Below are 25,783 nucleotides of genomic sequence, written 5' to 3' on the forward strand. Positions count from 1 at the left end.
ATTTTCTGAACTATTTGTTGAAAACAAAACATTTGTTGCAATGGCTGTGCAGGATATTCATGTGAACACCGTAAAACATGTGTAGTGGCTGTTCAGTTCAGGCACTACATTACCCAGTCCGCGGCACTACATTACCCAGAATGCACCTGAGCAGGTGGCGGTCACACCTGTTGAACCGGGTTGAGAAGGAAGGTGAGAGCTGGAGCGCAGTGAGACTGACGGCAGACCTCTCTCTCTCTCTCTGTGTGTGTGTGTGTATATGTGTGTGAGCTATGGGATCCTGACCCATGGATCCTCAGGACGACTCCTTCGACTTCCTCTTCAAGATCATCCTCATCGGGGACTCAAACGTGGGCAAGACCTGCCTGGTGCAGAGCTTCAAGACGAGCCAGTTCTGCGAGCGCCAGCAGAACACCATCGGCGTGGACTTCACCGTGCGCACGCTCAGCATCGAGGGCCGCAGAGTGAAGGTCAGGGGTCACACCACAGCTCCATGTTCGTGATGTTAGTCAGACTGAGTGTGTGTATACGCAGGTCAGTGTGATTCTCCTGCTGCACGTGTGGCTCTTACACTGAACCGGTTCAGCCAGCAGAACCAGTTTATCCTCTCAGTGTGTTAGTGTCGCACTACAGGAAGAAACACACACGGCTGCTTCCTGCAGCATACGCAAACATGCTAGGCTTTGTGTTTGTCTCTTATATTGATGTGTGAATCTAGAAGTATAAAGGTAACACTTTATTCTGATGGTGCCTTTTGAACATCTGTTGACCATAAGTAACTTTGACAACTAACTCTTACTAGAGTATTAGTGGACTGCTAACTAATATCTGCCAACTCTTTATTGTGATGCTCCTCCGACAGACATTCTACTGACTATAAGTAACTTTGCATCTACATGTCAACTTATTCTAACCCTAACCCTACCAGTCTACTAATACTCTACGTATACTCTAATGAGAGTTAGTAGACATGCAGTTGCAACATTACTTATAGTCAACAGAATGTGTTAAAGGGACCATCAAAATAAAGTGAAACCGAATAAAGCCAAATGTGAGAGCAAAGATTAACAGGGAAATAAAATGAATATACGTATATAAATGTGTAATGACAGTTTGAAATGTTTATTGGGGAAACATTTTTCACTTATGTATGGAGTGTGTATTGCATGCTGTGTACATGAGTATAAGTATGTAGTGTACACTGCAGTATGTATACTGTTCAGTAAGCAACGTGCTGTGCACTCGGAGCACAAGTATGTAGTGTACACTGCAGTATGTATACTGTTCAGTAAGCAACATGCTGTGTACACGGAGCATATGTAGTGTACACTGCAGTATATATACTGTTCAGTAAGCAACATGCTGTGTACTCGGAGCATAAGTATGTAGTGTACATTGCAGTATGTATACTGTTCAGTAAGCAACATGCTGTGTACACGGAGCATATGTATGTAGTGTACACTGCAGTATGTATACTGTTCAGTAAGCAACATACTGTGTACTCAGAGCATAAGTATGTAGTGTACACTGCAGTATGTATACTGTTCAGTAAGCAACATGCTGTGTACTCGGAGCATAAGTATGTAGTGTACACTGCAGTATGTACACTGTTCAGTAAGCAACATGCTGTGTACATGAGCATATGTAGTGTACACTACAGTATGTACACTGTTCAGTAAGCAACATGCTGTGTACACGGAGCATAAGTATGTAGTGTACACTACAGTATATATACTGTTCAGTAAGCAACATGCTGTGAACATGAGCATAAGTATGTAGCAGTATGTACACTGTTCAGTAAGCAACATACTGTGTACTCAGAGCATAAGTATGTAGTGTACACTACAGTATATATACTGTTCAGTAAGCAACATGCTGTGAACATGAGCATAAGTATGTAGCAGTATGTACACTGTTCAGTAAGCAACATACTGTGTACTCAGAGCATAAGTATGCAGTGTGCACTACAGTATGTTGTATACACTGTACAGTATGGAATGTACACTGTTCAGTTGGCAGCCTGTATTGTACAGTGTTTAGCAGACACTATGAAATGTACAGTAGGAAGTGAAGTGTTCTGTAATGCAGTTTATAGTGTACACTGAGCACCAGGCAGTATGTGTAGAATATATGTAGTATATATGAATATATATATGAATATACTGCAGTATGTAGACAATATGTATAGTAGACAGTATTTAGTGTACACTGTGTGAGGTAATACAGGGTTCATTAGGCAGTATTGAGTATTCAGAAGGCAGTGTACAGTGTTCAGTAAGTAGTGCAGTAGTGTAGTGTCCAGTAGGCAGTGTTTTGTAATGTAATTCTGAACACTGTATACTGCTTATTGCTGTAATGAACTAAATTACAAAACACTGTGTACTGCCTACTGAACACTACACTTAATACTGCGCAGTGTACACTGCATACTGCCTGCTGAACACTATATACCGCTTATTGCTGTAATGGAGGCCGAATGTAGCGTACAGTGCTGAAATGCATTTGATAGTATAATGTATAAAGTATAATTTGATAGACAGAATGTGTTTAAGATATATAATGCAATTTGTAGTGTACACTCTAGTATGTAGACAGTATGTAGTGTACACTGTGCAGTGTTCTGTATATGTGTAGTGTTCAGTATGCAGTGTTCTGTAACAGTATATAGTGTATGTGTATGTAGAGTTACGTATGTCATGTACATTGTTCATTATGCACTGTTCAGTATATGAGTAGTGTTCAGTATGCAGTATTCAGTATGTTTATTGCTCCGTATGTCATGTAGTCTTCAGTATATCATGTAGTCTTCAGTATATCATGTTTAGTGTTCAGTATGCAGTGTTCAGTGTATGTTTAGTGTTCAGTATGCAGTGTTCAGTGTATGTTTAGTGTTCAGTATGCAGTGTTCAGTATATCATGTTTAGTGTTCAGTATGCAGTGTTCAGTGTATGTTTAGTGTTCAGTATGCAGTGTTCAGTATATCATGTTTAGTGTTCAGTATGCAGTGTTCAGTATATCATGTTTAGTGTTCAGTATGCAGTGTTCAGTGTATGTTTAGTGTTCAGTATGCAGTGTTCAGTATATCATGTTTAGTGTTCAGTATGCAGTCAGCCAGTGTTGTTCTCTCATGTGAGTTAGGCCAGACAGTGGTGAGCAGGTGTGTTTGGTTTCTATGACTCTCTGTTAGAGGAGCAGCAGTGATCAGTGAACGTCCCTCGTGTACTGACTCTCTCTCTCTCTCTCTCTCTCTCTCTGTGTGTGTGTGTGTGCAGATGCAGGTGTGGGACACGGCGGGCCAGGAGCGCTTCCGCACCATCACGCAGAGCTACTACCGCAGTGCACACGGAGCCATGATTGCCTACGACATCAGCCGCCGGGCCACCTTCGACTCGCTGCCGCGCTGGATCCACGAGCTAAAGCAGTTCGGGGCAGCTAACGTGCTCACCGCGCTCATCGGTACGACTGAACGCTAGTCCTCCACACGCTGAACACTGAGTTACTGAACGGAGCCGCTAACGTGCTCACCGCGCTCATCGGTACGACTGAACGCTAGTCCTCCACACGCTGAACACTGAGTTACTGAACGGAGCCGCTAACGTGCTCACCGCGCTCATCGGTACGACTGAACGCTAGTCCTCCACACGCTGAACACTGAGTTACTGAACGGAGCCGCTAACGTGCTCACCGCGCTCATCGGTACGACTGAACGCTAGTCCTCCACACGCTGAACACTGAGTTACTGAACGGAGCCGCTAACGTGCTCACCGCGCTCATCGGTACGACTGAACGCTAGTCCTCCACACGCTGAACACTGAGTTACTGAACGGAGCTGCTAACGTGCTCACCGCGCTCATCGGTACGATTAAACGCTAGTCCTCCACACACTGAACACTGAGTTACTGAACAGCTCACGTTTAAACCATAAGCTGTGTCCAAAACTGCTCTATCCACTATATAGTGCACTATGCACTGAAGCATTATTTCCCAAAATCCAATCCGGAGAAGACTGGAATGTACATTTCCTGAAGAAAATATGAGAGGTGCTTGCTTGTGCAACACCACCACCCACTACATTGCTAGCATGTTTTTAGCTAAATTCTAACACGATAAGCATGTTGCTAGCATGTTCTTAACAAGTTACCATAGTTTACCGTGATTTAGCATGGTTTACCACTATTCATGTAAAGCATGATAAACCTACAAAGCTGGCACGAAGGCATGTATAATTACAAAATAAAGTCATTATGATTGTTAATTATTTTATAAAGTTAGTAACATGTAAGATAAAAGTAGTTTTATCAGTACTTGTGACTAAGCAGAACTGCTCCAGCTCCAGCTCTCCGACGCACAGTGTAAACGTCAGCGTCTGAATTCACTCGCTTTTTTGAATTTTTGAAGCCCAAAGTGGGCGGAGCTGGCCATCGCCATCTTGGCAGCGCGTCACTCCCGGATAAACGAAAATGTGCAGCGAGGCGGATTAGCTGAGGTGACGCTAACAGACAGCAGACAAACGGCTAGTAGTGACATCAGCGGCAATCCACCTGTCACTCAAGTGGCCACGCCCTTAATTATGCAGACCGTTAAGGCTTAAAGGTGCAGTGTGTAAATCAACATAAGTTATGGTGGCTGACAGGAAGTGATGTCGTCGTCTGAGACAGCAGAGAGTAGCCAGTTAAGCAATGAGGTTTCTTTACAAAGATAAATAAATTGTTGAATTAATTATTCAGTAAAACGATGTTATTGTGAATATTATTGTTACTTGTTCATCATGGTTCAGTGTTTTATTCGCTGACTTTAGCTTTAGCTCCTCTGCACTAAGAACAACATAGTGACGAAACGCGCTTGTCCGCTCAGGGTCGGTGTAAGCGGACCAGCGGTGTGTGTAGAGAGAAATGCTCATTCTAAGCTAATAAAAACATAACGGTTCATTATGTAAGCTCTTTATACACCACTGAAACATGGTTATGTTTATGATATTGCATTTCTGTCTGCTAATCATCAGAAATATTACACAATGCACCTTTAATTTAATTTAAACAGATGAGTAAAGGGCAAAATTACCTGTATAGACCAAACCCACTTCTTGCACCAGGCTGTAAACATGTTTCTTCCTGCTGTAAAGTTGGGCATTTTAACATGGGGGTCTATGGGATTGACTCTCTTCTGGAGCCGGTCTCTAGTGGCCAGTGGATGAACTGCAGGTTAAGTCACTTCTGTGTTAGATTCATAAGAGAGCCGCTTGGTCTAAACGTGTGTTTCCTCAGGTAACAAGCGAGACCTGGAGACGGAGCGCGAGGTGCAGTTCGAGGAGGCGTGCAAGCTAGCGGAGGCGAAGGGCTTGCTAGCGGCGGTGGAGACGTCGGCAAGAGACGCCTGGAGCGTGGAGGAGGCCTTCGTCATGATGGCTCGCCGGCTGCTGATGCAGAACGACACCAGCGTCGCAGACGACCACACACACGCCGTAATGCTGCGGAGCAACTCACACACCGTCAGCCTGACCTCAGCATCATCAGCCGACGAGAAGAAGCCCTGCGCGTGCTGATACACACACACACAACGTGACCTCTGAACTGCTCATCTGTGTGTTCTGTTACAGTGATTTCACCACACACACACACATTATAAAAGCACATTGAGCCAAATCTGACACCTGTGAGCATGTCACGCATCATCAGCTGTGGTGGATATACTGTTTTCTGATGTTGAATTCTGCTGTTCTTGTGAATGAAGATTTTTCTGACCCACTGACAGACGTCTGCTCTTGTTTTAAGTACAACCAATATCTATATTCATCTTGATTTGATGAAGTTGAGGTGGTGTTTATGAAGGTGTTCATCAGTTTCAGCAGATGATGGTGTGGAATGATGACAGCAACACTTGCTCCAGCACAACGAACATTTAATAGGGAACGAAAACCTCTCTCTCACACACACACACACTCGCACACACACGGTGTTATAAAACAGTTTGTGAACATGGGTATAAAACGGAGATGATCCCGTGTGTGTGTCAGACCATCTTGAGCTTGACCATGGTCCTCCAGCGGTCCTTCAGGTTGCAGGCGGTGCGCCCCGTGAAGGGGAAGGCGGAGCGGATCGGCTCCCAGCGTCCCACGCCGAAGCGCCGCACGCCCTCTTTCAGCCAGTCCGACTCCTGCACCGTCCACAGCTGACACACACACACACACACACACAAGGACGCTCGAATTGGTTGACATTTTTACTTGCCCCGCCAAAATTTTCATTGGCCCCAACACAAAAAAGTAATAAATACATCTAGTTATTGTTTTAGTTGTTTTTGATCCATGTAACCTTAATATTTAAGGTTACGACACCAAAAACTACTAGCCTAACTCATACATTTGAAATATTGCTAAAGATAGTCAGTAATAAAATAAGAACAAACTCAAATTATGAGGAATAGCACAAATAAATGCAACCATACAAATGAAATAAACAGATCTTTTCAGGGTTTCCATGAAATTCTAAACTATATTTTCAGGTTCAGAAATATTAATTAATCTTCACTGTATAAATATAGGTTAACCCTTATTACAGTAATTCAGTCTGTCTTCTAATTTCTGTGATTATCATGTAATAACAGACGGCGGCAGGAATATTAGGCTGCTGTCACTTTAAGAGCTGCACAGGTCCAGTGTTTACACACACACACACACACACACACACACACACACACACACACACACACACACACACACACACACATCTCATCTCTCACTGAAGACTCAACTGACTGTGTTTACGGTGATACTCCACAAGGCGGGCATTTTCACATCATGTTTCTGAATTAGGGCTGGGCGATATGGCCAAAATATCATATATCTGTATTGTTTGGTGAATGGCGATATACAGCATATTTTTTCAATTTAAAATAAAAAATAAAAAAAAATAAAAAAATAATAATAATAAATATAAATAAATAAAAAAATAAATATATATATATATATATATATATATATATATATATATATATATATATATATATATATATTAAAAAGAATCCTGCTCAATGTTGTCCAACAAACAATGTTCACATTGAAGGCTACGAAAACAACTAACCTATAGTAAGTTTAACCATGTAGTCAATGGTCTATATATATTATGTGCAAAAATGTGTTAAAATCACATGATAATGTAACAATCTAAAAACAAAAATAAATGATAATGATTTTAATTTTTAAATATAACTATCACTAAATATAATATCACTAAAAATAAATACAAAAGCACAGACTAATGATCCTACATTTGATGTGACATGATACCCCATTACAATAGTCCACAGTTACTGCTAATAACACACTTACATCTATCTATATCTATCTGTCTGTCTGTGTCTGTCTGTAGGAGTTTCTAACATTTACAGATGGAGAACACACCTGTGAAACGCAGTGAGGAAAACACACCATCTCAAACACATTACACAGCGCAAGTATCTGTCAACACATGCATCTGATACACACACACACACACACACACACACACACACACACACACACACACACACACACACACACGCACACACGCACGCACGCACGCACCTTCTTGGTGTACTTCTTCTTGCGGGATGGACCTGCAGACGACACAAACGTGAAGCAGAAGTCAGACACACGATGTGTCATATGTACCGCCAATCATAACTTCCTAATTTGTAATACACAGAATATGTCACTCGCTTTTGCACAAAACACACTAAACCAGACCTTGCGAATGCATGCTTTCATTGATGCACTTTGATCATGAAGCAGGGTAAATAAATACATCTAAATGTGTGTGTGGCGGCGATGTTTACATGCGACCAAATAATCCGTTAGTAATGGGATCGACGGCTCAATCGGACTGAAGAGCCTGCATGTAAACGCCTTGATCGATCCGAATGAGCTCGATCCCAATGAGACTTCGATCGGACTGAAAGGGTCTAATCGATCGAGAGAACATGTGAACACTTGATCGGATTGAGAACCGAAACTGAAAGGACTGCGCATGTGTGATGACGTAGAAACAGTGTAATGACACGCTGAACGAGCTGTTCCTCCTGATGAATAAAGTGTGGTATAAACGAGTGTGTGTTATTCTGTAATCCGGCTTTCTCTGCGTGTGTGAAGTGGAGCAGGACAACGGCCCACCAGCGCTCGCTTCAGACGCTCATCCACACACGAAACAGTTTTACTGCGTGATCAATATAAGCAGCGGCACAACGGCTCATACGCTTCATTATCTCCAAACTATGAGCAGAAATGGATAAATATTAAATCTGCGGTTTAAAACTAATAAAGAACGGATGTAGGAGAACAGTTATTATGTGTAAACAGCAGGAAACTGTATATCTGTGCAGTGAGTGCATGTCTAAAAATACATCCCGATCAGAAGCTTGTGACATATGAACACACACATCAACCCGATCACATGATTAGTGTTCATGTGAACACCTCAAAACACAAGTTGAGCATGTAAACGTAGCCGGTCAGTGCCACAGATTAGCAGAACACAGTTAGACTGAGCTTGATTATCAATATATGAAGGGGAGAATGCCCTGCATGATATCGTGTGTTTCTATATGATGTAGTCAAGCAGAGTCACACGAGTAAGTGTGCTGTCGGCACGACTGATTCTGTGCAACAGGTAATACTGGGAGTTATAGTCCAGAAACAGTGCTGTCCAAACTCAATAGTTCATCAATGATTCATTCATAAATACAAGAATCAGCCTTTTGAGCCAGTCGGTTGAGTGGTGATTCAATGGCGCTTTCAAAGTATCAGTAAAAAAAATCATTTCGATATTTTTGAAACAATCTCAAAGCATGATTTACGCAGTTGTTATTGCAGTGTAAATGCATCCAAGCGCAAAGAGCAAAAGCAGATTTACATACTGATTTCATCTGACTGGAAACATCCCTATAGTGTTTTATTATTCTGATTGAGTCTCTTGATTAAATGCGAAGAGCTTTAACCAGAGATGATGCATGCATCCAATAACGTTATAAAATAATGCCCCTGGAAGTCAATGGAAAATCTCAACCCTTTGAGCGAATCTGTAGAGTGAATCTGTAGAGCGAACGATCGTCACTGACAGAATCCCAGCCGATACGGAGAGATCATGCCTGGCCCTACAGCTGTGTGTGTGTGTGTGTGTGTACCTGAAGCGGCGCTGAACAGAGACTCCTCGTCACTCCAGTCCTCCTGAATCCCTGACGCGTCCTGCCATCGGGCCCTGAGAGACACGTCAGTCAGTTTATGTTCACAGTCTCTCACACACACACACACACACACACACACACACACTCACCTCTTGGCGCTGCGCTTCCCTGAGGACGATGAGCGGCTGTCGGCTGGAGAGCTGCGCACCTGCGGGCGAGTGCTGTGAACCTCAGACTCACTGCACACAGGAGGAAGACAGCGGTCAGTCACACACACACACACACACACACACACACACACACACACACCTCGTGTCTGTGATGTGATGATGAAAACCAAGGCTGTGCATTATTAATTACTATTAGAAGAATAAAAATACTGTTTGAATTTTACTCGTTGCTTTGCTGGCCATAAACACAGTGAATCAAATCAACTTTTAATCAAATTAATGCAGAAAACTGAGTTACACTAATATCACCACCATGAAATCCTAACCATATCAGCCTCATTATGATACTCAGATCGCAGAGTGATTCTGACCCGCTCGCACTGCTTGAGCTTAAATGCTTCAGTTCTTTATATGTTTTGTTTACACACATTGTTTAATGTTTTCCACTAAAAGAAAACCGTAAGATATAACAGAAGTTTGTTGTGGACATTGCCTTAATCGTAAGCTTGCTCAGAAATGGTGACAAAAACGTTCTCGTCAAACGTCATTTAAATAAATGTATATTTGTATCTATGCAGTATTTGTGAGAAATGTCCACCCTAATGCACACACACACACACACACACACACACACACACACACACACACACACACACCTGTGATTGCTCCGAGCGGCTCTGCTGTGGCGTGCAGGAGTCGAGCTCTGGGGCGCCGCACGCTCCTCCAACACACACTCTGGGTCACTGACACTGAGAGAAACACACACACACTCTCAGTTACAGGGTTCTCAAGCACTGTGTAGGGGGCTAGCGGAAAGAACACATCCTAAATACACATCTGTATTGCACTCTGCATCTGTAGACCTCAACCCAGCTCTGTGAAGGCGGCGCGCTCGAGTGCGGTCAGAAACCTTCAGCTGGAGAAAGAGAGGCATCCTCCTCATGTACGGTGTGTGTGTGTGTGCTGCTTTTATAGAAGTAAAGTACAAATATTTATTACAAAACCTTGTTTGGTCCTTCTCTAGAGGAATGCGGCGTGTCCCGTTAAGTGCTTCGCGTTCAGTGTGCCACAGAGTTTTACAATGAGCCCAAAATATGTGTGGACCTCTCATAATAATAATAATAATAATAATAATAATAATAATAATAATGTAGAAGTTCTGGCAAAGCATCACACAAACTCTACTCAAAGCACAATATAGCTTTAGTGTGTGTGAGTGACTGAGTGAGAGAGTGTGTTTAGGCTGATGATGCGCTGTGTGTTTCACAGTGTGAGATCATCAGCTGGAGATCCTGTGTTTTCAGCATCACAGTTATCAGTGAAGCATGCCTTAGAGAGCATTCAATGAGTAAAGTGTGTATGAGAGAGTCCATGTGTGAGTGTGTGTGAGTGAGAGAGAGTGTGTGTGAGAGTGTAGGTGTGAGAGTGAGTGTGAGTGTGTGTGAGAGAGTGTATGTGTGAGTGTGTGTGAGAGAGTGTATGTCTGAGTGTGTGTGAGAGAGTGTATGTGTGAGAGTGTGTGTGAGTGAGAGAGAGAGTATGCGTGTGAGAGTGAGTGAGTGTGAGTGAGTGAGTGAGTGAGTGAGTGAGTGAGTGAGTGAGTGAGTGAGTGAGTGAGTGAGTGAGTGAGTGAGTGAGTGAGTGAGTGAGTGAGTGAGTGAGTGAGTGAGAGAGAGAGAGAGAGAGAGAGAGAGAGAGAGAGAGAGAGAGAGAGAGAGAGAGAGAGAGAGAGAGAGAGAGAGAGAGAGTGTGAGTGTGAGTGTGTGTGTGTGTGTGTGTGTGTGTGTGTGTGTGTGTGTGTGTGTGTGTGTGTGTGAGTTTGTGTGCGAGAGTGTGTGAGAGTGAGTGAGTGTTCTAAAGGCACCTGCTGTGATGCGGCTCCTGTCCGGCTGTGTGTCTGTCAGACGGAGGATCCTCACACTCCTCATCACTGGACACAACCACCCTAAGGAGAACACACACACACACACACACACACACTGCATCACATGCACATTATGGGATATCACAGAAAAACGGTCCAGTGGGATCATGTTTATCCGATAGCAGTATATCAGTGAGTGTGTGATGATGCAACATGTTCACACCTGCAGTTTTTGTGTGTTTTCTTGCCCGAGCGCCTGACAGATGGAGGAACACTGTGACACGCAGGAGTCGAGCGCGATTCACCACTACTACACACACACACACACACACTACAGTTAATAGGTGTTACAACACTGGCAGAATGTAAGCATATAAACCAGGGTTCATATATATATATATATATCTGAGGCACACACTCATGGCGTAATGCTCCATGAAAGTCTATGTACACCTGTACAACTAGAGGGAAAATTCACGTTCACATTTATTTGTGCAGCCGATTTTATCAATTAAACGCGTGTTCTATTATAAAGACATTTGTGTAACAAATTTCCAAAATTGTATGTATAATATTTTCTTAAGTGATTGATCACACTGACTGCTGTGTGACAGGAGAGAACACACACACACCTGTGAGCGTCTCTGACGGATGGAGTCGAGCGCTGAGCTGATGAGCACACCTTCGACACACTCGCGGATTCACTGACACACACACACACACACTACAGTCAGCTAATATTACAGGACAACATGATTGTAATCATACAGCGATCTAAAGCAATGCTAATTAAAAGTCTTTATTTAACCTGTTATCACACTGGTTGTCTGTGGATGATCGTCTGACAGTCTGAACCTCAAGATCCTCCGACTCTGGATCACTGCGAATGACGCGCCTGGAAAACACAGTTTGCCTTTAGAGAAGCGTTCAAAACTGATAAATATAATACTATGATGTAGTGCTGTCAAAGTACCGGTACTTCGGTACTGAAAATGTGACGATACCAGCATTTCTGTAGTAGCGGGTATATTCGGTGCCCACTAATAGGAGCTGCTTTCAGTCGCTTCCGTGTGTTGATCTAAGCGCACGGCTCCAGACTAACTTCTTTACTAAGAGCTCTGTCTGTAGCCGATATATACACGATATATATAGTGTCTGTGTATTTTAAACCGCAAAAAGACTATTTAAATATTAACCCTGCATGTCTCTGTGTCTCTGTGTGAATGAATGGCGCAGACGCGCGTTTCATTTACCTCACACACACACACACACACACACACACACACACACACACACACACACACACACTGAAGCACGCGTGACGCTCACACTGTTTTCAGTCTCTGCTGCCTCACGCTATGATGGCATGAAGAAGTTAATCTCCAGAGCCGCTCTGAGAGTCTCTTCATAAGCATTTTACCGTTTCATTAGAGAAAAAACTATCGTCACATCACACACACACTGAAACTCAAAGGTCTTCACGGCAACCCGTCAAAATAACAGTTCGGTTTAACTTGAAGAAATTGGCAGAAATAATTAGGCAACTGTACAGTAGATTTAGCCACGTCTCCATGGGATTTTTTAATAAGCAATATTTACGTTTAAACAGCATGTGGCCTTTAATGCTTATATGTATTATTTACTTATGATTACCGTCATAAATAAAATCATTGAGTTTAATTTAATATTTTTTTCAAATAAAACAGAAAAACAGTTCCAACAGATTTTGCTGTGGTACCGAAATTGGTACTGAGAACCGTAAATATTTAATGGTATCGGTACCGACTACTGGAATTTTGGTACCGTGACATCCATACTATGATGCTAACTATAGCGAAAACAATAATGATAGCTATAGCAATAACTACAACACTATGACGATGACTACAACGATAACTTTAGCGATAACTATAATTATAACTATAATGACAGCTACAACACTTGACGATGACTATAACGATAACTATAATTATAGCTATAATGACAGCTACAACACTTGACGATGACTATAACGATAACTTTAGCGATAACTATAATGATAGCTATAACGACTATAGTAAAAGTCTTTATTTAACCTGTTATCACACTGCTTGTCTGTGGATGATCGTCTGACAGTCTGAACCTCAAGATCCTCCGACTCTGGATCACTGCGAATGACGAGCCTGGAAAACACAGTTTGCCTTTAGAGAAGCGTTCAAAACTGATAAATATAATACTATGATGCTAACTATAGCGAAAACTATAATGATAGCTATAGCAATAACTAAAACACTATGACGATGACTATAACGATAAGTAAGGGATAATCCACGGCTAGCCATGCATTAAAGGATTTTAATGCACGACGTAGAGGCGAAGAACCACCCGACGCGAAGCGGAGTGCCTCTATGAAGTGCATTAAAATTCTTTAATGCATGGCTAGCCGTGGATTATCCCGCTTATACCTTGGTTATTTGCCAAATTAAAAATAAGTTAAAGCTGTAACTGATGTTTACAGTGTAATTTTTTAACAGACGTGTAAAAATGACGGTTATTTCTTAAGTTAAGGCTCGTCAGTTCTTCCACTCCGTCCGCTTTGAATAAAGTAGAGCCATCGGATTGCTTTTATTTGAATGAATTCACATTTATTTAAATTCATTATTAAAAGAGAGAGACAGAGAACTGAAGAAGGAACAGAGAGAGAGAGAGAGATGCGTGCGCGAGTTACCTGTGTGCGTCGATCTCTTCTTTAAAGTCTAGTAGCTACAGTCCCCTCATTGCTTAAGCATATAGCTCACTTAATGATTCTTTAATGGATTTATTACAATTATTTATGAATGACAGGCAACACTGATACAAATTAAACGATATTCAAAAATCATCCATTTAGCCTACCTAAACGTTTTCATATGCGTCTCTCACTCTGCTTGCAAGTGTAACTGTGTTACTATGGTTACCAATGTAGCGGATTCATTTCGAACTGTAATCAAACTGACTGGAACTACCTGTGCATTAAACGGTTTTACTGCACACCTTCCAGCCAATCAGAATCGAGTATTTAAACAGCCCATGGTATAACATTAGAGATAACTATAATGAAAGTTATAATGACAACTATAACACTGTGAAGATGACTATAATGATTACTTTAGTGATAAATATAATGAAAGCTATAACGACAACTATCACACTATGACGATGACTATAATGATAACTTTAGCCTAGTGTTGCACGGTGCACCGATACTTCAAAAGTATCGCGATTCTCGGAAATTAAAAACATCACAGTTCCTAAATTTATTAGTATCGATACTTCTAAGAATGACCGCGTTCCAGATTTATAAGAGACGCATTTCATGTTGGTGTGTGCAACGCATGCTTCCAGTGCCTCCCTATGGACGAGAGTGCGGATGGGCCGAATTTTTCTGTCCGAGCCCGGTCCGCGTCCGACAGAGCAGTAACCGAACCCGACCCGAGCCCGACAGGCATAAAAATATTTATCTCCGAGCCAGACAGTTAAAATCCCATTTTTTTTCACATACTAATGACACATGTACGTTTGTTTGTGTGGAAAGCCCGCTTTTATTAAGCAACTGTAAGAAGGCATTCGGAAATGTCAACAGGTTGAGTGCATCAGCGCGCACGGAGAAACAAGCGCACTTAAGGCACGCATGCACGTGTTTCGTTGTCACGGCTACATTAACACATTTCCGCACACAGGAAGACAGATGTTATGGTAATATTTTACATGTATTTTAATCACAAAAACGAACGTCTGCATCAAGTGAAAGCATCATCAGGCACATCGGCTACCTACATAACTTATTAAGCTGTTTTAAATTTAAAATGTTCAATGCCTTATCGCGCTGATGTGACAGAATCCGACCCAAACCCGAACATAATTTCTAAATATCTGTCCGAACCCGGCCCTGCCCGTCGGGTATCCATCCTCTACTATGGAGGTCTGTGTTTTTTCTCCTCACACACGCAGCAAAGAAGCTGCCGCTGTCATGTGACAAACACTACAGCAAGATGGCTGCATGTGCGAGCACAAGTGATACTGTGGCCGCCGGTCCACCACTGGTAGAAAAAGATGACGCGAGGAGTGAAGTATGGAAGTACTTTCCATATCGTATAATCGCTGTTCATATTTTTATTCAAAGTTCAGAATAAAGATAAAGTTATTACCAGTAACTCTTATGTTTCTTATGATACATGATTTTGATATTTCATATTTTGTTCAAATGTTTAATATATCTGCTGTTCATATGTTCATTTATTAGTGTGTTATATGATTAGAATGTTGTCCCGGTTTTAAAATAAAGCACAGCAGTGATATTTGAGAGTGTTTCTCCCTTTTCAGGAAAAGTATCAAAATCGCAATTCTTGTCTTGGTATCGGTATCGAAACAATAATTTTGGTATCATGACAACACTACTTTAGCGCTAAATATTATGATAGCTAAAACAACAACTATAACACTATGACAATGAATATAACGATAACTTTAGCGATAACTATATTGATAGCTATAACAACCACTATAACGGTGACTATAACGATAACTTTAGCGATAACTATATTGATAGCTATAACAACCACTATAACGATAACTTTAGCGATAACTATATTGATAGCTATAACAACCACTATAACGATAACTTTAGCGATAACTATATTGATAGCTATAACAACCACTATAACGGTGACTATAACGATAACTTTAGCGATAACTATATTGATAGCTATAACAACCACTATAACGATAACTTTAGCGATAACTATATTGATAGCTATAACAACCACTATAACGGTGACTATAACGATAACTTTAGCGATAACTATATTGATAGCTATAACAACCACTATAACAATGACTATGACAATAACTATATTGATAGCTATAACGACAACTGTAACACTATGACGATGACGATAATGATAGCTATAGCAATTACTAAAACACTGACTGTAAAAATAACTAAATATAATAACTAAAACAACTATAGTAAAAGTCTTTATTTAACCTGTTATCACACTGGTTGTCTGTGGATGATCGTCTGACAGTCTGAACCTCAAGATCCTCCGACTCTGGATCACTGCGAATGACGAGCCTGGAAAACACAGTTTGCCTTTAGAGAAGCGTTCAAAACTGATAAATATAATACTATGATGCTAACTATAGCGAAAACTATAATGATAGCTATAGCAATAACTATAACACTATGACGATAACGATAACTTTAGCGATAACTATAATTATAGCTATAACGACTATAGTAAAAGTCTTTATTTAAACTGTTATCACACTGGTTGTCTGTGGATGTTTGTCTGACAGTCTGAACCTCAAGATCCTCCGACTCTGGATCACTGCGAATGACGAGCCTGGAAAACACAGTTTGCCTTTAGAGAAGGATAACTCCAACACCATGACGATGACAATAGTAATAACCGTATTAATAGCTGAAACAACAACTATAACACTATGACGATGACTATAACGATAACTATAGTGATAACTATAATTGTAGCTATAATGACAACTATAACAATATGATGATTATAACGATAACTATAACAGGGTTCCTGCAGGTTTCAGTTAGTCAAATTTAAGACCATTTTAAGACATTTTAAGACCATAAAGATTGAAATTTAAGACCTACACGACGCATTGCCAAAAAAATATTCAAATCAAAGAATTCATTTTATTTCAATGAATTCAGTAATTGAAAAAGCATTAACTTAATTTACAGATAAAGCAATCACATTAGTAACCTTCCAGACCCAACAACGCGTGTCAGAGAAAAGAACAGAATCAGATATCATTTTTTTTATAGAAAATTGTACTTTGCATATTATAGGCCTACTGTAAAAAACACATAATTAGTTGATTTTAGTTGATCATAGTTTATCATAGCTCTGTTACAAGATTTATTTACGGAGAAGAGAAAAACACCCGTAGTGTTTGGGTGCACCCGCATCCTTCATGTCTTTTTTCATGTCGCTGCGCCTGGAAAAAAACGAGCGCGTCGCTTCAATCATAAGCGCGCTTACTGCGCGTCGACATTTGAATGAACTTTAGCGCGAAAAAGATGCCATATGTGAGCTGCCTCTTGGCGAGCGACTTCGATACTTTTTTGCTACTTTGTAATAACTTTCTGCGGCCAGCGTTTCTGGAAATGAACGAGGGTAAAATCTTTTTTAAGACCTGACTAAATGAAATTTAAGACCGCGGATGAAAATCTGGCTGTTTTTAAGACGTTTTAAGGCCTTAAATTTAAAGTTCAGAATTTAAGACTTTTTAAGACCCCGCGGGAACCCTGTATAATGACAGCTATAACACTATGACGATGACAATAACGATAACATTAGCGATAACTATAATGATAGCTATAACGACAGCTATAACACTATGACGATGACAATAACGATAATATTAGCGATAACTATAACGACAGCTATAACACTATGACGATGACAATAACGATAACATTAGCGATAACTATAATGATAGCTATAACGACAGCTATAACACTATGACGATGACAATAACGATAACATTAGCGATAACTATAATGATAGCTATAACGACAGCTATAACACTATGACGATGACAATAACGATAATATTAGCGATAACTATAATGATAGCTATAACGACAGCTATAACACTATGACGATGACAATAACGATAATATTAGCGATAACTATAATGATAGCTATAACGACAGCTATAACACTATGACGATGACAATAACGATAACATTAGCGATAACTATAATGATAGCTATAACGACAGCTATAACACTATGACGATGACTATAACGATAACTATAACGACTATAGTAAAAGTCTTTATTTAACCTGTTATCACACTGCTTGTCTGTGGATGTTTGTCTGACAGTCTGAACCTCAAGATCCTCCGACTCTGGATCACTGCGAATGACGCGCCTGGAAAACACAGTTTGCCTTTAGAGAAGGATAACTCCAACACCATGACGATGACTACAGCGATAACTAGCACACTAGTGCGGCCGCTATCGCTGGTGTGAGCACTCGTGTCAGTGACCTCTGAGGGGACGTCTGCAGTGCTGAGCAGCCGCTGATCTGCGTGATGTTGTCCTGAGAGTCGTCTTCGCTGGGCTGGCTGTCGTCCTCCGTGACCAGGCGTGATATGGTCATGCCAGTGTAACGGCGTAACGTAACGCGCGGCTCGCGGACGCTCACGCTCTCCACAGGCTCCATGGGCGTCTCGGACAGAGCCAGGTTGAGCTCGGCACCGGGCGGCTCTCGGCTCTGCTGCTGCGCCTCCAGCTCCACCTCCTCCAGCAGCCGAGAGAACGGCACGCTCACGCCACACTCCTCGCTCAGCTCGCCGTACACCTGACGCACACTCTGCAGACTCACACACCACACGCCGCTGACACACACACAGCTCTCGTCAGACAGGTGTACGTGCCACTTCACTGTATTACAGGAGTAGCTCACTTCAGAAGTAAAGTTTCCTGATAATTTACTCTCTCCCATGTCATCCAAGATATTCATGTCTGTCTTTCTTTCTTCAGGCGAAAAGAAATTACATTTTTTTTTTAAGGAAAACATTCCAGGATTTTCTCCATATAGTGACATCAATCGGGGCCAGCGGGTTGAAGGTCCAAATGTGAGTTTCAGTGCAGCTTCAAAGTCTCGACACGATCCCAGCCGAGGAATAAGAGTCTTATCTAGACAAACCAGCGGACATTTTATAACAAAATAAACACTTACATACCTTTAATCACAAATGCTTGTATTGCACATCGATACGCCACACATTACGTTATCAGGTTGAAAGGTCAAGCGTGACGTAGGTGTAAGAACCGACCTAGTGTTTACAAGGCCAAAGTGCAAAGTCAAACGGCATTTACAACAAAAAAAAACGTAACAAAAATGTCAGACAATTTTGAAGTTGGAGGAGAAAATGAGTTTTTCTCCTTATCCTGCATTTTTGAACCCGAACACACGTGACCTTTCAACCTGATTATGTAATGCGTGAAGTCATGGACGTGCAAGACGGGCATTTGTGGTTAAAAAGTGTATTTTTGTTATAAAATGGCGGATGGTTTGTCTAGATAAGACTCTTATTCCTCAGCTGGATCGTGTCGAGACTTTAAAGCTGCACTGAAACTCACATTTGGACCTTCAACCCGCTGGACCCCACTGAAGTCACGATATGGAGAACAATCCTGCAATGTTTTCCTTAAAGTCTGCGTGAACCGGAAGTTGCAAGTGAAAGGGAATATTGAACAGAGGGCAGGGTTTTACTCTAGCGCTCCTCCTCTCCATCTCTCGCTCATAGCAGACTGGCGGTCTGAGGGAGTGGTTACGCGTTTCCAAACCAAGCTGTCAAACTGACGTCATCAGAGAAGGAACGCCATTCCAGACCGGAAGTAACTGTTCAGATTTTGATTAAAGATTACCACGGCACACTATTATTTTCTGAGTATTAACTTGCACGGATTAATTGTTCACCACAAGACTAGTAATATGCGCTAACAAAGTAAATAGGGTCAATTTTGATTTCAGGTCAACTTTAAATAAACCTTTATTTCTTTTCCACTGAAGAAAGAAAGACATGAATATCTTGTATGAAGTCAATTCTGAAGTGAACTAATACTTTATTTTTGTTCTATGCTTTCGTGGTCTTTTTAATAGTAGTTTGTTTTTACCATATTTAGCACTACACTTTATTTTTTTATTTCTACATTTCCATCACTGTTTATTTCACACCAACATAATGAAGTGTAATGCGCACTCAAAGATTATTAAAGGTATAGCGGAGGATTTTTTACTTCCGGGTGGATCACCTATACTATTGGTCCTCCTAATTGTCAATCATTCTGGTGAATCAATCAAACTTATTCAAAAAGTGGAGAGGGCGGGTCTTATCTAAAATTCGGAAAGATCCTCCACTATACCTTTAATAACCCATCTTGTTCTGTCATATGTATATCTTGTTACTTGTCACTTAGTTTTTCATGGTTTCTACAGAAACTTTTCCGTAATTCAAACTAAAAAGTTATTTTATTTTTTTAGTAATTCAGTTTGAACTCGTTTTACTTCAGTTAACAGTCCTAATGTTGAGGTGCAGCGTGTGTTAGTACCCATGATCCTCTGCTGCTGCTGCTGCGCTGGGCTTCTGCGTGGAGCTCCGCCCCCCCCGTGATGATGACGACGATGACGATGTCGTCGGCTCAGCGCTCGGGCGGAGATGTCCGGAGCGCTTCAGCATCTGCAGAACAAACACACACAGCGTCTAGAGGTCCGGTACACTTCAAGCTAGGGGTGTGTGATATTGAGCAAAAATTATATCTCAATATTTTCAATAATGTTAAGGCAACGATATTTTGCTGAGTGCTTTTATTGTGTGTTGGGAGCTTTGCAGGATCAGGTCTGCCGTGGACAGCCGACTCCTCACGTGCTTGATATTCTTCATATTCTGTACGGTGGTCAGTTTGCAGAAGTGACAGATTAAATGCATTTAAATGCATTTAACCTAATTAAATGCATGCATCTTTTTTTTTTATTCTTACATTAAATCAAATTCTACTAGAATAATAAGACACAATAGGCCTGTTAACAATCAAGTGAAATCAGTCTGAACTATTTTCGTTAGCGAAAAGGAGCAAGAACAGGCAATACTGTGTCTAAAATATAAGTCACTTATTAACTTCTAGTTTATTGAACTGTGGTATAAAATCAATATCACATTTGTAATCGTGCTGATATTTGGAGAAAAAAAACGTCTATCTTCGTGTGATATTGCTTAACTATATTAAATTATATAAATATAAAAGACATACAGAGGTATTTCTCCCATGATCTTAAATATTGAGGGCATTATAAACGCATTTTAATAAACTAAGCCTAGAACTAGACTACATCACGTAGTGTATGCGTGCGCTGTCAGGATGCGTGTTTGTGAAGAGAGGGACATACTTGATAATGTCAAATCGCACATCGCAAAACAACATTCAGGATATTATCGCAGAGATATATCGCACACTGTGTGAGTGTGGAGCCGTGGTGTCCAGCTGATTGAGCTTGTGCAGTTTGAGAGGGTGAAGGTGTGCTGGTGTGAGGATGAGGAGGCAGACCTGCGTGAGGAAGGGCTCGGGGACGCGGTACAGCCGCTCGATGAACTCCAGCATGTCCTGCTTGAAGTCGCTGTACGAGATCAGCTGCAGAACTGAGTGAGACGAGCGCCTCCGCTGGATCAGACTCGCCAGCAGCTTCTTCTGCGCGCACACACACACACACACACACACACACACACACACAAGCAACAATATTCGATGATAGCTGGGAATTATCCGATTATCATTCGAAAAGCTCGCAGCTCAACAACAGCTATACGTGTGTTGAGGCATTCAAGAAAACACATTTAGGTTCATATTTATATTTAAATAAATGTCTTATAATGTTATTTTTTTATATCATCCATGTGGATTATATGAACAGTGAACCGCATGAGTCAGATAAGAGCACAATTTTGCTACATTCATTGCGGGACATTTCATGAAAATGCAATCGCAAGTGTCTTAACAACTAATGCAACTAAGAGAAATAACATCTAAATGATAATTTTACTACAGTTTATGCTTGAACATGTTCAACATATCTAATTATTTCTGTAATACATTTTCATTTTGCAACTTATAAAACATTAAAATATGGATTCAATGTACATATTAAAACTAGTGTATAAAAAGGCAAATGTAAATTATAGAATTGAAAACGTTGCACAAATGTAATGGAAAATGTACATTTAAATACAGAAATTAGGGATGTCAACGATTAATCGACGATCGATTAATTGTCGATAATACATTTAATCGATACAACTTATCGATCATCGATTAAGCAGGTCTTCATGCGCGTACGCGCTGCTCAACCGCGAAACATGTAAAGCGAGCGCGCCGGAGTTATGTTTGGGACCATTTTACACCTTCATCATGACTATAAGTTTGCGTGTGCATTCGCAGCCTTTTGTTTTGTGCAAATGTAAGTTGTAATACTGTTTATTTTGTGTATGCCTATATATATCTGATTTATCTCACATTGCATTTGGTTAAGAATTAACTCTGTAGTAAAGCGTCAGCTTCAGCGCGCGCAGCTCAAACGGCAGTGCACGACTAATAATGACTATTGGGACTGTAATATTACATAACATTATAAAGAGAACAATATTGTAATAAAACATTGTGAATTATTTGGGTTTAGTTGCCGTGTCGCGTTGCTCCATGAAGAGCGCGTCCACAACATGAGTAACTAGTTCTGAATGAATGGCACGTAACTTAGTTCAAGTTCACTTGTGCATGAATTTGCGTCATTTTGTGCAGATATAATTTGTAATATTATGTTTATTTTGAATATATCTGATTAATCTCATAGGATGCGTTTCTTTTAGATAAATAAAGTGCTAGCAAAGTGCTCCAGTTTAACGGTAGCAGATTCATTCAGCGCGTTCCAGGAAGAGCGCGTCCACAACAGTCACACATTCTAAGCGCATATGAGGCGGCGTTGGTGACACGTTGTATTAGTAGTTATATTTGATTATTAAATAATTAATTTATCAATCACATCGAAACATTTTACAACCCTATTAGCCCTTTATTTATATTTCTCATTGATTTGGTGAGGAACATAGCGTTCTGAGCAGCATTTGCAGACCCTGTCATGATGTGGCCATAGCCACTGCAGTAGACGCATATCGCAGTATTAAGGCTAACGATTAATCGATTAATTGATCGTTAATTTAAATGACGATCGATCATGGGAATTTGTGAAAATTGACATCCCTAACAGAAATAGATTGCAATTTCACATATTGCTACCCAAACGCTTCCTTTTTTGACACTAATCGCATGACCTATTGGCTATTGTGTGATTAACTGAACTACTGTAGTATACGGAGCGGCCCTCACCTTCCCTGCTGAATCTGCGTCTGCGCTGAAGTGCCTGTGCAGGATCTCCTCGGCCTTCTCGAACTCTCCGCTCCTGATGCACACCACTATGAGCTGCACACACACACACACACACACACACACACACGCACGTCACTGATCGCTGCAGAGAAACAGATGACTGAGGCTTGCTGTAATCATGCATGATGCCCCATCTAAGAGCTCAAAGGACCAAAATAATGTTATGTCAAGATATGATGTTATTTTTGCTGGCAATAAGGCCGTTACAAAACTAACACTTGCCTGAATAACGCACAGTAAAACATTCTCAAACGGTGATAAAATAAGAACAAAAAATCTAATCACAAGCTATAGGGCAAATAAACACAACTGCTGAAATGAGACACACTGCTTTAAAGGGACAGTTCATCCAAAAATGATAATTTTGTCAGTAATTACGAGAGCGCCCTCATGTCGTTTCAAACCTGTAAGACCTTCGCTCATCTTCTGAACACACGAAATGTCGAGATTTGACGAAATCTGAGATGCATCTGTCCTCCATCGACAGGCTACGCAACTACCACTTTGCGCAAAAAACTACAACATAATTTACCGCTTTATTTACAGGACATTAATCTCCAACACACACGTTCACGAGAGCATCACGACACAGGCACGTCGTGTTGACGACGCTAGAGTAGAACACGTTATGGATATTAATATTCTGTGAATAAAGTGGTTCAGTAATTGTCGACTGCCTTCCTGGGCCTGAGCTTGAGCGGCTTAAAATGGAGGCACAGAAATCTCTCAGATGCGTGTTCAGGAAATGAAGGGAAGTCTCACTGGTCTGGAACGACGCGAGGGCGAGTAAACAATGACAAAGGGTTGAAAATGAACATTTTAAGTTTGAATTTAAAAGAAATTAAAACTAAATTTTACATTTCAACATCTAAACCAGTTCTCACATTTCTAGCGGTACATCGGCCGCCCCTGTTGTCCCGCGCAGTAGTGTAGTCTAGGATATCTGAGATTGGTGTATTGCACTGCAGGTGTGTGTGTGTGTGTCGGTCTCACCATCTCGGCGATGGTGTTGTGCACGCGCTGCTGCTCTCGCTGCGGGACGTCCAGCTCTCGGCACAGCGACTCCAGGACGGCCAGAGCCGACTCCAGCGGCGTCTTCGGCTCCTCGAACGTCAGATCTGTGGCACACACGCGTCAGCACCAGAAACACACATCAGAGACTCACACACACGCTCGCTCACTCACCCAGCTTGTCCCCGTTGTTGACCCTGGACAGGAACTGCATGCAGCGCAGCTTGAGGACCGTGTCTCCGCGCCCGTCCATGGGCAGCGCCACCATACCTGACAACACCACATGACACGTGTATATTACACATGATTTCAGGTCTACACACACACACACAATACTCATCCTGTGGAAATACTGATTATCATAAAACATGTCATCTAATCTTGACACAACACACAGTGTTGGAAAGACAGATCCAAATCTGTGATAGTAATATATGATCCAAATCATTTCATTTTTTACACAATAAAAATTAGCAGCATAACACAAATCAGCATAAATCAGGTCTAACGTCACACACACTTAATATTCATCCTGAGGAAACATATAGTTTCACATTACAAAATGCACAGCACTATATCTTTTCAAATATTGACACAGCACATAGTGTGGAAAGACTCGAGGATCCACATTTGTGATGGTAATATTGTCCAAATTATTTTGTTTTTGTACATAATAAAAAACTTTACTACTTCGCTTTAGAGTAAACTCAAACTTCTATAACTCTTTTTAACTGTCATGGGTGCTTTTATTTTTTTAACGAGAGACCAACCTTAAGTCTGTATTCCAAAGCACTACATTTATTACATTAAATAATTTGTCATTGTAAAAAAAAAAAAAAAGACTTCGGATGGAGTTTGTGTTTTTAGCTCCGCGCTAAAGCTAACATGCGCGCGCCGATGTAAACAAACTCGGCGCTCGCGCCACTTACTCTCAACGACGTTGGTGATTTTGGCGAAAACCGTGTATTCTCCATTTCTGAAACTCTCGAGCGCCTTGAACACGCAGACGTCGAAAAACCACCTGTTGATAATGCGCTCGTCTTCACTCATCCTGGCCGACTGTGCTTGATATTAGCAGTGGCCCGCGCATCACTCACTCACGCACTCACTGACTGACTCCCGCGAGCGCGTGCAGAAGGAAGGGGGCGTGGCACAGCGTCACGGCGGAGCCTCTGATTGGACAGGAGCGACGGCGACGCCATAAACGTCACTAGAAAGTAATATTTAAAAAAAAAAATAATACAACGCTCTTACATATTTGACTCTGCCATTGTGACACATTCTTTCAGTTTAAAAGACATTATGTTTTATTATAATGACGATATAAAAAAAAAAAAAACTAGAGTACATTGTTAATTTCTTTATTTTATATGGCAAATTCTTCATTCATAAAAAAAGTTTGCCAATGGTATTCTGCCCTATCCTTATTTTGACACTGAATTTCTCTCACTTCTTAAATCTCGACGTTATATAAAGTAATATTTAAATAATAAATTATATAACGCAGGGCGTAGTTGTAATCGTACAAATTAATAAATTAGAGAATAATAGATAAGAAGTGTTTGTATAACTCAGTATGTTT

The 25,783-nt window shown here is 41.0% G+C and overlaps 2 protein-coding genes across 8 annotated transcripts; one reads left to right on the top strand and one right to left on the bottom strand.

Annotated features, from left to right (window-relative positions):
- Positions 1 to 81: 81 nt before the first annotated feature.
- Positions 82 to 5,827, top strand: LOC311289571 (ras-related protein Rab-19). 2 transcript variants are annotated; one of them, XM_084407684.1, is made up of 3 exons: positions 82 to 470; positions 3,273 to 3,456; positions 5,265 to 5,827. In XM_084407684.1, exons 1-3 carry the CDS (start codon positions 288 to 290, stop codon positions 5,540 to 5,542), a joined length of 645 nt encoding a protein of 214 aa, XP_084263810.1. In that variant the 5' UTR covers positions 82 to 287; the 3' UTR covers positions 5,543 to 5,827. The 2 variants fall into 2 exon arrangements, with proteins under 2 accessions (XP_084263810.1, XP_084263811.1); XM_084407685.1 differs by having other exon boundaries at positions 97 to 470; positions 3,279 to 3,456; positions 5,265 to 5,749.
- A 54-nt stretch (positions 5,828 to 5,881) lies between these two features.
- On the bottom strand, positions 5,882 to 25,343 carry terfa (telomeric repeat binding factor a). Of its 6 annotated transcripts, none has more exons than XM_084407643.1 (20): positions 25,131 to 25,343; positions 24,376 to 24,471; positions 24,184 to 24,308; positions 23,131 to 23,223; positions 21,301 to 21,441; positions 20,308 to 20,435; positions 18,237 to 18,587; positions 18,032 to 18,118; positions 16,479 to 16,553; positions 16,196 to 16,282; positions 13,266 to 13,352; positions 11,999 to 12,085; positions 11,823 to 11,894; positions 11,414 to 11,500; positions 11,191 to 11,271; positions 9,983 to 10,075; positions 9,306 to 9,395; positions 9,157 to 9,230; positions 7,562 to 7,593; positions 5,882 to 6,168 (listed from the first exon to the last, which is right to left on the bottom strand). In XM_084407643.1, the coding sequence occupies exons 1-20, from the start codon at positions 25,249 to 25,251 to the stop codon at positions 6,010 to 6,012; spliced, it is 2,166 nt and encodes a 721-aa protein (XP_084263769.1). In that variant the 5' UTR covers positions 25,252 to 25,343; the 3' UTR covers positions 5,882 to 6,009. The 6 variants fall into 6 exon arrangements, with proteins under 6 accessions (XP_084263769.1, XP_084263771.1, XP_084263770.1 ...); XM_084407645.1 differs by having other exon boundaries at positions 9,983 to 10,069; positions 11,414 to 11,497; positions 11,999 to 12,151; positions 16,468 to 16,553; XM_084407644.1 differs by having other exon boundaries at positions 9,983 to 10,069; positions 11,999 to 12,151; positions 16,468 to 16,553.
- Between the last annotated feature and the right edge of the window lie 440 nt (positions 25,344 to 25,783).

This window comes from Rutilus rutilus (assembly GCF_951802725.1).
Source record: "Rutilus rutilus genome assembly, chromosome: 4".
Classification (NCBI taxonomy): domain Eukaryota; kingdom Metazoa; phylum Chordata; class Actinopteri; order Cypriniformes; family Leuciscidae; genus Rutilus; species Rutilus rutilus.